This window comes from Diceros bicornis, chromosome 17, assembly GCF_020826845.1.
Source record: "Diceros bicornis minor isolate mBicDic1 chromosome 17, mDicBic1.mat.cur, whole genome shotgun sequence".
Classification (NCBI taxonomy): Eukaryota; Metazoa; Chordata; class Mammalia; order Perissodactyla; family Rhinocerotidae; genus Diceros; species Diceros bicornis.
The window spans coordinates 25,330,063-25,344,166 of record NC_080756.1 but is presented as its reverse complement, the minus strand read 5'-3'; the positions used below and the strand labels follow the sequence as shown (position 1 = coordinate 25,344,166).

Here is a 14,104-nt window from a genome sequence, read left to right as displayed (position 1 = left end):
AAGTTATACTAGAAAGTTATAAAAAAAGTTATAAAAAAAAGTTATACTAGTACACAATTTAAAGAGAAAAAACTTTTATTGCGATATAAAATGCACTTATAAAATGTCCACAGAAGGCATGTAATTCTTCACTGTTATATAAATTTATTGGGAATATTTTTATTCACCTTCTATTATGATGATGCCACCTAAAACATACTGTAAACAATGAGTTATACTCTATAACAAATCCATCACTGATTTTCAGCAATCATTGGTTTAATAATAATTAAGACTATATAATCACATCTATATTCTGGAATGTCCATTTACTTTCATGTAGTGTAGTGGAATTTAGAATATAATTGCACATGGATGGTACAGAAAAACATTCACTACTAAATTATTTTATACTTTCACGGCAGGTTAACATTTTTCCTGACTGAAAATAACAGCTTCAGCTGTGGTATGCAACACAGCCCCAGGATTATCAATGCAGTAATTTGTGTGTATCTGTGTCTATATGTGTAACCCATGGAACAACTTAAAGTATATCTTTAGTAAACAAGTGCAACATTAGTGTTGATTATTTTCCATGTTTAAATATTATAGTCTGATTATTTATAAACAAACAAAACCCCACACAAATATTCTTAACTCTAGAAAAAAAAATCTGTCAACCATAATTATTCTAATATGTTTTACTTGAACACACATTGAATTTCTGAAAGGTGCATATATTACCTTAAATAAGGTGTAAAAATGAGTGTTTCATGAAATGTGCATTTCTGATATGTTTTATGCAGCATAAAGTTTAGATTAAGAAATTCTAAATCCTGGATCCCCACAGTTCATTCAGAAAACTCCTCAAAGTGATGGCTCTTGCAGCAGGTTTAACAGATTGAACATGATGAAGTGTTCTAGCTCCCTCTATTTTCAAGTATCAGAGAAAAATGAGGCTCAAAATCTCTGTACGTTGTAACTGAAAAGGCAAAGCTTTAGAAAACAGTTAAATGTGTTTTGAAATAAGATATAAATTGAAACAAGATTCTTAAGTGTTTATCGGTGTTAGACTGATAAGTACTAGGACTTTAAAACAATTTTATTAAATCCAAATATTTGCTCAAAAGTGATAAAGAACACAATTAGTCTATAAATATATGATTTCGGAGAAAAATCAATTTTGATGTTTAAAACTTTTTCACTATTGTTGACTTTACTTTTGTTTGCTTTTGAATATTAATTTAATATTCAATCTGAACATAAATATTTGGCCTCACATTACTTATTATGAAATGACTTACTTTTGAAAAGGAAATATTTTAAAGCACTAGAAAGAGAATTTACTACAGCTGTTTAAACACATCTTTCAATGTCATCAGAAATCCTGCAGTATAGAAAATATCTAGTACCCTTAAGGTTTCAGAGCGAGCTGATCTTCTGAAATTTTAATGCCTTTTAAATAACCCAAAAGTCAAATAGAAAAGACTGCTGCAATAAAGCACTATTGCTAAAAGTATATGATCCCACAATCTGAGAGTTAGCACTGCTCCTCAGAGTGAGCAACTTTCCACCTTTTCCTAGGCACAAAGTTTTCAGCTTAGAAAATAATCTAACCTGGTCCTTAACATATTCATTAAGTAGTATGAACATTTTAAGGTCTTTCTCTCTCCCTTAAACAAAAAAATTTGATGTCTCACTAAAGAGTAATAAGTATATCTTACTTTGAGACACTAGACTTTCTGGAATTGGCCCAACTATATAAAATTTTAAGAATTATGTGAAAGTGTGGAATCATCACACTTCTATGAAAACAGTGTGACAAAATTAGACATCACTACGTTGAACCCTTTTCTAGCTTTAACTCAAAAATAGAAATCATGAGTTTTCTATAACATTAGTTTTAAAAACACACAGAAGTGAAAAGTGCTATTTTTCAAAAAGTACAATTTTTTCCCAACTATATATCAACATGGAATGATTTCAGTTCTCCTGTACTAAAAGCTGACTTTTAAAAAAACTAGTATTGTAATATATAATGATTTTAATCAGTAGTGGCTTCAGTTTCAGCTGGACCCCTAATTAGTCTTCGAATTCCTCTTTTTCCCGCAGGACCTTTTGGTTTTGCAAAACTTTGCTTATGTGCATGCTGCTTGGGATGTACTTCTTCATAAAGGAATTCTGCAGTCAACTCATCCCCATTGTCTATCTCGATCTATAAGAGATGAAATTAGTAAAGTGTGATGCAATATGAAAAAGCACAACATTCAAAACAATATAAGCAACAAGCCAGTTTTCAGGTGTGAATGCTCACAAATAAATACATAATACCCATATGTAAATAGTTTCACTTTCGTCTTTTTTGGGGAAGGAGGAAGCAGCTAAAGGAGTTGCCTGAATATATAATCACCTTCCATTTGGTTCCCTCTTTCTTCTCCAAATTAGCTAATATTTAAAAGTAGAAGCCATCACTATATTCTCAAGCTGTTCTGCTTTGGTACATTATATATATTTAAGAAACATTACTCATGACCCCTTCATTACTTGGGTCACTTGAAATCACTCTAGGGAGGGGTCAGCAAACTATGGTGTGCAAGTCCAATCTAGTCCAAGGTAAGCAAGTGTTTAATATTTTTAAAGGGTTGTAAAAACAAAACAAAATAATGAAGAATATGTGACAAAGACAATATGTGGCCTGGCAAAGCCTAAAATATTCACGATCTGGTTCTCTTGTAGAAAAAGTCAACCAGCCCCTGCTATAGAAGGTGATACCTAAGAACTTAAAAACCTTGAAGGGTTCAGTACCTAAAACACTGGTAGTTTGTTAAGGACCTGTGTTTTAAGAGTTGAAGGGCCCAAGAATAAACCATATCTTTCTCCATGCCTCATCTACATTTAAGAAAATAAATTTAAGAGAATTGGTAACTTAGCTCCCAAAATTCATGTGTTTATACCCATTTTCTCCTTTCCCAACAACTGGCAAAATTCTCAACCATCCCATGATTCAGTTATAAATGGAGACTGTAGTTCCTTATTAATAACGAGTCTTGAAACAATCACAAATATGTAGCTCTAATAGCACTGTCCAACAGAACTTTCTGCAGCATGGAAATATTCTCTAAATTCTGCATTGTCCAATACAGTAGCCACCAGCCCATGTGGCTAATAAGATGAGCAACTGAAATGCAGCTAATGTGATTAAGGAACTGAATTTTAAATTTTATTTAATTTTAATTTATATTTAAATTTAAACAGCCACATGTAACTTATGGCTACACATTAGAGAATACAGACCTATACAGAGACTGGGGTCAAGATAGGTCATCCCCAGGCACTTAGAGTAGAGGAGATCCTAAGGATTCATGATGACAAGAAGAAGACAGTTTTCATTTATAAATCACAATACATCAAGAACTACATGGAAAAGACAAAAATCTAGCAAAAACTGAAAAATTTAAAATAAATAGGTATTATATAAAAAATATATTAATAAGATAAATTAGATAAAATAAATTAGATAAACAAACAGGTAGGCAATTACCTTTCTAATGACATCCATTTGTAGTTGTCTTTCTACAATTTCTAGCAGAGGGCTCTTGCAGCTAGAATACAGCATCCGTTCTCTTATACTGCATGTGTATCCAGGCATTGAATAAATAAAAACTGTAAGTTAAAATAATAATAAATACAATTAGCAGCATGTCAATTAAAGTAAACACTAAACCTCATAAAACTACAACTGAGCCCTCTGGGCAATAAATAAGTAAGAATACAATGCTGAAATATCAATAAGCAAACTGAAACTACCATGTTAAAAATAATGTATCATATACCTATGGACTCCAAATAGTCTCCCTCATGGTTATGTTTATACAGAAAGAAATGGTAACGTGCTGAATCCTTGGGAATCCTCTTCGGCAAATCTTTTAGTTCTGTATTTGCTGTGTTGGCCAAAATTATAATTTCATTTTTTATATCTATTTCCTGTCAATAAGAAACAAAATACATTCACTAAAACAGATACACAGAAATTTAAAATTTATAATGAAAAATTAAGAAATAAGGGGAAACTTATACAGGATTGACTTTTTCACCATGAACATATATTGCTTTTGTAGTTTAAAAAAATGAATAAAGAATAATCAGGAAGCAAATAAAAAAATTTTAAGTTCTTCAAAAATAAACCTTATACAAGCCACAAGCTACCAAAAAGAGCAGCCATTTCATAATAATCATTATGTCTCTTACCAATTGCACATAGTTGAGCTGTCTGTTTTTCAATTTTTCCAAAGCATGAAAAGCTTCTCGAGAAATAGGAAATGCTACTCCTTGTAGTGTTTGATGCTTAGTGTCCACACTCACGTCAGTTTGTACCTAAGTATGACAGATTCAATTTACTGATGAAGTTTTAGCATTTAGCAGTGTCAGATGGCAAAGATAAAAAAACCCAACCTCTATAAATGAGTGTCATTCCACTCTTGCCCATTTTAATATAATTAAAATTAACACTTAAAACACTACGAACTTAAAAAGCAAATAATTTTTCACATTTGTGCATGTTCTGCTAGCACTTTGTCAACATGCAGGGTGCATGACACATCTTTATGAAAATGCTGGGAGTGAACATTTGAGTGAGTTTGCAGCGCTAGCGGGGCTTTGGGGGTTTTGTTTGTTTATATGTTTGGTTTGGCACAATTGCACTGAGCTACATAAGCTCTCTGAAGTGTCTTCAGATTACACCTTTAATTACAAAACTTTACTTAATAAAATTTATGAACAGGGTGATATCTATACAATATGTACAGAACTTTACTTTGTTCTGTTAGACATAAAATGCAACATAAACATCATGCACTGAATTGAAAGGAATACAAACAGTATACAAAGACACAACATAGCTCAACAAATTATACTACTGCAGAAATTCCAGACTTATAGCTTTATTACCAAGAACACGGGTGTGCATGTACTGGAAGAACAGAGTACTTCAAGAAAGCTTTCAAGGCACATGTTTAAGAATTTTATACTCGATAAATGATAGCTAGTAGAGGGTCTCATTTGCAGTGTTGCAACAGAAAGTCAAACTGAAATTTTACTTTTAAAAAAATGCATGGAGATTCTACAGCATAAATGATATCGGATAATGAAAACATCATAAAACATATGCAAATGCATACCCCAATACGATCCTCTGGGTTCTGATTGCAAGGAATAAAACAAACTATCAAATTTGTAAAAAAAAAAAATCACATAAAAATCTCTACTCAAATAACTTGAGTTAAAATAATATAAAGATAGATCCTTGCTATCAGGTTAACATTAAATAATATTCAATCACTTTCCAGACTGATACCTATTAGTCTGTTAGACTAGTGAATAGCAGTTTCTGCTACTTGTTTTCTGTAAAATCCCAGTAGAAATACAGTAGCTATTCTAACTTGTAATGAGAACGGCTGCAGTAAACACATTAAAAATATGATAAACTATAATATGGATGAAATTTATTAACTCTAATATGCTAAACAAGTACTCAAATAACCATCTCCCATATATAAATGCACATACCCATCTAAGTAGTGTTCAAGGAAGTTAATTTATAGAGCTTCTAGAAATCCTAAACATCCTATAATATTTATATTTTATTCTCTTTAGTCATCACTATTCTCTGAAACAACACAACAAACCTGCTTCAGGCAACCTCATTAGCTATAATATTCTTTGTACTAAGTGGGCAACACACACTTTCCCCATTTATTTAGTATTCAAAGTACAAAGTTAAAAACAGAGTTGTACTTCCAACAGGAAGATTCACTATTCTGTCACATACATTATAAAGACAGGAGAAAACTGTTTATGAAATTGACATGAAGTGTAATATTCATTTTTAGCTTTTTTTCCTGAAAACATATTGAGCATATAGTCTTGTCTCTATACTAAACAGAACAAATGTAAGCCACCTAACTTAATTTCTCTAGCTACCTCTACATCTATAAATTAAAAATATGGTATTTCCAAACACTTAAAATCTCGCAAGGGTTTCAAAATTGTAATTTACCTCATTAATTTTAATCTGTCGTAATTCTTCCTCAGCTGCAGTCAATGGGGCAGGACAAGATTGTGACAGCAAATATTTTTTATATCCATGTAATGATACATCTTCCTATAAGCACAGAAATGGACTGTTATGAGTGATTCTTTAGAAGTGAAACCTCAGTGAAGTTACTTTAGGAAAAACAAAATTATTAATTTAACAGAAAAGAAAATATCTTAATTGAAAATAAATTGTACCAAGAATGTTACTATTTCTTCTCATTTTTTTAAATCCTCCATTGTCTAGGTTTCAAACATTTTTAAGGGGAGTATTTACTCTTCATTTGATAAAGTTTTATAATTATTAAATCTTTTGTATGAGTATGGTGTTGGTGATGCCAGCCACATGATGAATCTGGTCATGCTTCACTCTACAGGACAATTAATAATTAACATTCTGGGGAAGCCTGCCCTATAATTATTTAACAATCAACATATTCAGATTCTGAATTCTATTTTATAATAATTTATATAATTTCTCTATAATTATTCAGAGAAAATGGTTATAGTTCATATTTAAAAGAAAAAGAAATTCCAAAGAGGTCTACTTTTCATCCAAACTTTGTAGTTTGGAAGACAGAATTGAGAAACTAGGCCATCTTACAATTAAAGGTGAACAAGCAAAGTACTCCCATCTAGTCTTGTCTTGTGCTCTATCCACTAGATTGTATTACTTTCTGAATCAGAAGAAAAGCTTTAAACAACAAAAAAACCTGTTCAAAAAATATATTTCGATCTTCTTAATTTGTCTGTTTATGTACAAATATACGTATTTACCATATAAATTTTATAACAAAGTAAATTCTTAACCATAATTTAACTACTTAAATTTATTAATTAAGAAACTAATTATCCCAATTACCAATTTATCTGCCTCAATGTTCTGGTTAACATAATATAGTCACTGCTTCCACAACATGGATATAAATGTCCAAAACACCTAAAATTTACTGTCTCTTTCAAGTAGTCTGTCATTTTTCTGAGCCCATTTCCCCATCCTTAAAATGAAAAGGTTGAGCTAGATGAGGGGTTGAACTAGATGATCTCTAAGGTATATTTTAGTTCTTGAAGTCTATACTCTAATTTCTGAAATCTAACAAAGGAGATTCAAACATATTTTAAAAGTATAAGTACGTTTCAGTTTACTTGCATATCATATGAAATATAACAATATTTTCTCTCTTATTATGTTTACAGACTCATCATTCTGAATTCACATTAATTACCTAGGAGTTCTTTAATCATTTTAACTGCAACATATAGAATCAACATAAAAGTGTAAGTTTTTTACCTTTACTGTTCCAAATAGTTCATCTTTAATGTGGCCACCTCCAAACTCCTTTTTCAGAGTTGCTCTTGTTGCTGCATACAACATTTTTTGACGAACCTAGTAAGTTGTGAAAGTTTACTTAGAAGTTTATAGATGAAAACTATCATTATAAAAGAAAGCATTTTCTGAATGTATTAAAATCTTCAAGCACATTAAAAATACAATAAACTGTGATAAAGCTGAAGTCACTGACTGTAATATGCTAAAGTATGTGTATATAAATAACCATCATAACACCAGCAACTAAAATATCAATGGCTATTAAGGTAATTTCAATTTATAATATGAGATATTTTTCAAAAAGTGAAAAAAATCTAAATTTAAAAAAATTACTCATTTTTCAAAGTATAAAATGAGTTCAAGAATTAAAAAACTATGTAAAACACTACTTTAAAATATGAAGAGGAAACATCACTGAAATTAAGTAACCTTGACACTGACATTTTACTCAAATCAAATCTAGATCAGGTATTACTAATTAAGTTAAGAATCAAATATTCATAGCATAGCGATGCCATCATTCTATAAGGGACACAAAGATGAAAGAATTAATACATATGGTTATTAACGAGTCTAACAGCATCTACGGAAATGCTAAATGTTATCTTTAGTAGTATGAAAACTACTAAAGGTAACTGCCAACCAACAGAAATCATTTCATAATCCTACATGGTCAAATCCAGTATTTCTTTCAGACAGTATATATGGAATTAAAGAGGAGGGATGAATTTTGTGAATGATATCTAGATAACTTTAAAAATTACTATTTTTCTAAGAGAAACAAGAGAATTAATCTTTAAAATATTGGCCAGTATCCATATATTAATTTTGTCTTTTGTTTTATTTAGTGAGTCTTCTAACTTCCTTAAAAGAAATACTTGTTTGTGTACATGCCCATCATCTGAATGGTATCTATCAAGAATACTTGATATAATGTTCAATTAGTCCTCAGAATTATTACAATTATTACTCTCAAAGTAGTTAGCTTTATTCTTCAGAGGTCCATAGAGTCATTTATAATTGCCACAAATTTTTAAATTTAAAACTCAATAATAATTCTATTGATTTCAAGAGCAAGACTTCTGAATCTAAGCACATTACTCCTGATTCCACATTACCAATCCAAGGATTTTTCTCCATGATTATTCCCTTCTATGGGAAATGACTATTGCCTCTAAACTTTCTCTTGGCCTAGGACTGTTTCAGAAAAAAATTTTCTAGCATTTAACGTTAAACAAGGTACAAAAAAATTACTTACATGAGAATGATCTGGAGACCACGCAATGAATATCCATTCATATCCCTGGGCATTCTGAGAGTCTAATCTGAATAATATATAGCACGGTTGTTTGTCCTCCAACAGGGGTAAAACAAAGTAATCATAATCCTTATCCCAGGAATCTGAAGGCTGACTATATGATCCAATCACAAGTTTCTCTACAAAAAACAATTTTTAAAAAATACATGAATATGTTGAAATACCAAATGGTGGAGTAATAAAGAATAGAAGAATAAATTAATATATAGTTATTTCCTAATTACTATTATTCACATCAATAAGTTCAAAGGAAAAAGGTTGCAACATAAAATAATTATGATATAAAGTAGTATTAAAACAGATGAAGATTTTTACCACTAGCATGGTTAAAATAATGTTATATATATAAAAGTACTAGAAAGGAACATATAAAAAGGATCATAAACAATTGAAATGGATGGTTGAAGAATGGGTGATTATATTCTATTTTCCAAAATGCTTTATGCTATAAGTTAACAACAAAATATATTTAAATAAGCATACTACCACTCAAAGGTATAATTTCTCAAATTAACATTGAACTCTACAGTAAGAAATATTTTTTAAAAAAACAGGTTTAGCTCCTATTTGGCCATAATGCTTCAAGTTTTAAAATTTGCCCAGAAGCATAAATTGGTACAGGCACTCTGAGGTGCTATTTGGCAATCAAGTAAAATTGTGAATGTACTCTGCACAGAGTCTCTCACACAAAGTGTTCACTGCAGCACTATATACTAACAGTGGAAACCAAAAATAGCCTAAATGTTCATCAATAAGAGAATGGCATATAATATGTGGCATAGTCATATGATAAAATTCTATTCATATTTTAAAAGATGTAGTGAGTTCTCTATCAAACCTAATTACAAAAAATGAGATTTACAGAAAAAAGAAAGATGCAGAGTGAGATGTCAGTTTATGTGAACTTAAAAACTCAAAACAGCACTGTATGTTATTTAGGGATACATATAGAAAACAGATTGCACAAATATAAAAACTCCTAAAATAGTTGCCTCAAGAGAAGGAGGTCCAGAAGTGAAATTATTTAACGTGGATGCTCTTATATCACAAAAACATTAAATTAAAAAGGCTTGACACAAATATGATAAAACGTTAGCAGTTATTAATTTAAGGGGAGATGGATGTATTTGTTACATTATTTATTCTTTGTAATTTCCTTATTTAAAAAATTTTCCTAAAGCAAAAATAAACTAAAACCAGAAAATAATGATTTAAGGAGTAGCGTCATTTTCCTTCAGTAGAGATGCTAGTTAGATTAACTTTTTCATTTTAGTTACTTAACTACTCAGGAAGTGATGGCATTTAAAATTTTAGCTCAGTATTTCTAAAATATGCTGCTTACAGTGTATGTTTATTCCTGTTAAAGTGTGGTAATATAAGTAGAACAACTGCATATTGTTCAAACTATTCTGGTATTTTTAATATAAAAGTAGAAAATGGAAAGCAAATTAGATTTACTTCAGGTTATAAAAGAACAAGTTATTTTTCCAAAGCAAAATATTTCAAGGTATTTAAAAAATTAGGCCAATGGAATATTTTAACATATTCATTCGTGATTAAGCAGTTATAATATTAATTGTTCAAATTCAGATTTACTCGTATGAAAAGATTCTCCCACCTAACCAATTTCCCTGCTTACAGAATTATTCCGAAAGGATCAATTTAGTTTGTTAGCTTCTCAGGACTTTCCCAAAACAAGGGGAACATTTCTGTGGCACAGACTGCAATCAAGTGGAGAAAATGGGAGAGTTTGAAATCCCTTGTTTCTACTTCAAAACTAACTTTACTGAATAACAATTCATAAGTAACTATTTGTTTGGATAATCACCTGTTTACTGATTTCCATTCCAAAGATGGAAGCACTGACATTAGAAATGGATTGTGGTGCAGAAACTGAGACACAAAAAAATAAAAGAGGAAGATGTCACACCAAAAACAGTATCTTTCTGTTTCCCTGATGGCTATAGGATTCAGAAGGTAAGCAGGGGCCCATGGGACATGCTCAAAATGTATAAGATCCAAGTTACCTAAATGCAAGCTTTGAACTTGCTTCACATTACTTAATGCTTCAAATCATTGACAACAACTTAGAAGTTTAAAAATATAACACCCAATAATCCATGGACAAACAATATTTTAAAATGTATAACTAACCATTTTCAATAGATATTTTCAGAAGTCTGTATTTTCCGTTTCTTGCTCTGGCAAAAATATCTTTAACATCTTCACTTGCTGCGGAAAAAGATAAAAAAAAATAAACCTATTTTTTATACTTATGTATTAATACTTTCTAATGCTACTTAAATGAGGAAAAAATGAACTATAATACAAAGAAAAAAAAATCTTGAATATGTAGCATCTTCTTATCAGTAATTTCAATTATAAAACATAAAAATTGTATGCAGCTAAAAAATATAAATAATAACATATTTTAAAACTATTATTAGTATTAATTCTAATCTGTTTTAGCTAGATAATTCCATCACAGAAATAACACTGAAGTGAATACATTAAAGTTATTCAAACCCAATAATGAACAAATTACAATTCTGAAAAACATCTTTGTTTGAAAAATGTTGAAAATCTGCTTTCATTCTCTTTTAGTCCAATATCAAGCTTATGGTAAACAGACATCTCCTTCATTAATTCATTTTCTACATTTTCCCACTAAAAACAACAGTAAATATTAGATATCCCATCCTGATTAAGGAAAATCAATAAAATGCATTCAATCTTATACTTCTGGTTATACTTTCGTAATTTATATTTCTCAAAAAGCTGGAGTAAGCTCACTGAGCAAATACATATTTAATAATCTAACCCTAGTGTCCCTATTAAAGCTTCGATTTCGTTCTTGGGTTGCATATTGACAGCAAGAACCACTATTTAAGTAGTGCATGCTATAAGGCTCAAGCATGAAAGTCAATATTTACATATTTAAATATCAAAACTATCGCGGACAAATAAAACAGTGCTTACAGATTTGAGACTATTTTGTTTGTGTTTGTGTGAGCAGGGGGACGTGTGGGGTGGTGTCCAAGGCTCTTAAGAACAAAACGGAATTAAGTGTTCATCTGGGGCAAAGATTCGTTGTCTATTAACAGGAAGAGCTTGGGTTTATAATAGAACTCGTTAAGCGATCGCGAGTAACCCCGGGATATATTATTTGATTCTGATGAGGTGAGCGCTTCCAGACTGCCCATTTTCAAACCAGGAAATAATGGACGTCAGATATAATTGCACCTTCAACTGCCAGCACGGGATGATTAAATGCAGCCACATAGATAAGACTTTCCAGTTCCCTGGGATACTTTGATCTAAGAAGAAGATCAAACACCCAGACCGAGATCACAGTCCATGTTCCCATTATGGAAAAAAATGCGGAAGAGTCTGGGAAGCACCTTTACTAGAAACTTAAAAAAAGATTCTATCAACTTTCTTTTCATAATCAAAATCCTGTAACCATCTCCTTTGGACCGTGAAAAGGAAAACTGGCCCGTCTCTCGAAGCAAAAGGAGCCCCAGCCGCCTCCACGCTCCAAGTCTTCCCTACCTGATGGAAAAGGGGAAAGTGAGGCCAACGTCGGGGACGGTGGAAGGCACGCCCCCTTCACCCCGGCCGCCTCGCAAACCAAGTTCCTCCGCTCCTGCGAATTTCGGGTCCGTCGGAAACGTGGCGGCGGCCGGGCCCGGGCTGGGAGGGATGCGAGGCGGGAGCGCCCGGGACACGGGAGCGCGGACAGGCGCCAAGGCCCGGCTCGCCCCGCGAGACCACCTCCCCGCGCTCCCGACCCGACTCCGGCCCTGCCCACCCCGCAGCCCGCCCGGCTCGCCCGGGTCCTCCCGGGAGCCCCTTCCCCGCGGGCCGCGCCGGGCGCCGTTACCTTGGATGCCGGTCTGGTGGGACATGGCGGTGGCCGCACGCTCCCGGCTCCGGCGCTGAGTGCAGCGAGCGGCCCCGGCCGGCAGCTCCAGGAAGTGGCGGCTCCTCCGCCGGCCCCGCCACGTCATCGGCCTGCGACCCGCGGCCGCCCCGCCCCCGAGGCCCACGGCGTCCACGTGCGTACCCGTCGCCCCCGCGGTCTGCAGGCTGCGTGGCTGCTGGTCCCCGCCTCCCGCGCTCGCCGCCAGGTCTCTGCGGGGTCCCCGCCCTCGGCACTGGCCGCCGCTCTTACGGCTCCACAGTGGTGACACGCCACAGAGCCGGCGGGGTGGCTCTGCCCTCTGGTGTCTGCCCGTCAGCGACCCCACCGACAGCGTCCTTTGCTGGCTTAGCAAAAGGATGCTCAAAAATGGAAATAACCATTTTACTGAACCTACACGTTCAGCTTAAAAAAGATGTGCACAATGTCCTCGGTTAACTCTTCCTGTAATCTATACAGTTTAATGTGAAGGGTCACTCTCAGCCCCATTTTTTAAAATGGGAATTAATATATAGGCGGCTCCCATCAAATTTTCCCACGCTTTTAAATTGACTTACCTTTTCTTTTTGAAGTTGGGCCCATTTAGAGACCAAGTCTTCCCTTCTCTTCATTCCAAAAAGAGATAGCCACAGCGTGAGGAGATTTGCTAACTTGAGTACTCCTTCCTAGTCAGTTTTACCATTGCAAATTGTAATACTGCTCTGTTTTATTTTTTTTCCCCCCAAAGCTGGAATAGATAGTTGTATGTCATAGTTGCACAGCCTTCTAGTTGCTGTATGTGGGACATCGCCTCAGCATGGCTGGAGAAGCCGTGCGTTGGTGCGCGCCTGGGATCCGAGAACCCTGGGCCACCAGCAGCAGAGAGCTCGCACTTAACTGCTAAGCTGTGGGACCAGCCCTACTGCTCTGCTTAAGATTGGCTGTTTATTCTTTGATCAAGTAATTATTCATGATTCACTTGGATAAATTCCTAAGGTAACAGCAGATATTACTAAAAGTTCTTTTCCGTGTTTTGTTTTTATGAACATGTGTTTCCCTTTCTAAGGATAATTTTAGAAGTTATTTTTGTACTGTTTTTCTACCACTCCTAGATTGTAGTTTCCTAGGTAGAAAGCTGGGTCTTTTGTTTCAAGGGCCTTGAATTGACAAACGTACAAAATTGCAATCTGTTTATCAGCAAATACTTTGTTCAGGCCAATAATAGAAGGACAAGTTAACAAAATCACTCTTCAAATACAATGTATTTTTAATTAGTTATTAACTAGCAGGCCTGCAATTGTTTTTCTTTATAAAGATCATAGCAAACATGGTTGCTATGTTCTGTTCCTTGTTATCTAAACTCTATTTCTCAAACAGATCCCCTTATTCCGGAATAAGCATAATTTAATCTGAGTTTTGTGACTGGTTTGGATTTAAGAAATGTAGGGAGGAGTTTCGTTCTAACCAAATTCCTGACACAACAGTT

The 14,104-nt window shown here is 33.8% G+C and overlaps 1 protein-coding gene across 2 annotated transcripts; it reads right to left on the bottom strand.

The window, feature by feature from the left end:
- Nucleotides 1-758: 758 nt before the first annotated feature.
- TWF1 (twinfilin actin binding protein 1) lies at nt 759-13,244 on the bottom strand. Of its 2 annotated transcripts, none has more exons than XM_058558476.1 (9): nt 13,197-13,244; nt 10,872-10,949; nt 8,658-8,836; nt 7,361-7,456; nt 6,035-6,139; nt 4,228-4,353; nt 3,813-3,963; nt 3,521-3,642; nt 759-2,194 (listed from the first exon to the last, which is right to left on the bottom strand). In XM_058558476.1, the coding sequence occupies exons 1-9, from the start codon at nt 13,219-13,221 to the stop codon at nt 2,024-2,026; spliced, it is 1,053 nt and encodes a 350-aa protein (XP_058414459.1). In that variant the 5' UTR covers nt 13,222-13,244; the 3' UTR covers nt 759-2,023. The 2 variants fall into 2 exon arrangements, with proteins under 2 accessions (XP_058414459.1, XP_058414458.1); XM_058558475.1 differs by lacking the exon at nt 13,197-13,244 and adding an exon at nt 12,601-12,696.
- Between the last annotated feature and the right edge of the window lie 860 nt (nt 13,245-14,104).

Excerpts from the sequence above, each read along its gene's own strand:
- TWF1 (XM_058558476.1), bottom strand. The coding sequence starts at position 13,221 with ATGGGCCCAACTTCAAAAAGAAAAG. Across the intron at positions 8,837-10,871 it reads GAAAATATCTATTGAAAATG|AGAAACTTGTGATTGGATCA; the intron begins GTTAGTTATACA and ends TGTTTTTTGTAG. Across the intron at positions 2,195-3,520 it reads AAATGGATGTCATTAGAAAG|ATCGAGATAGACAATGGGGA; the intron begins GTAATTGCCTAC and ends CATCTCTTATAG.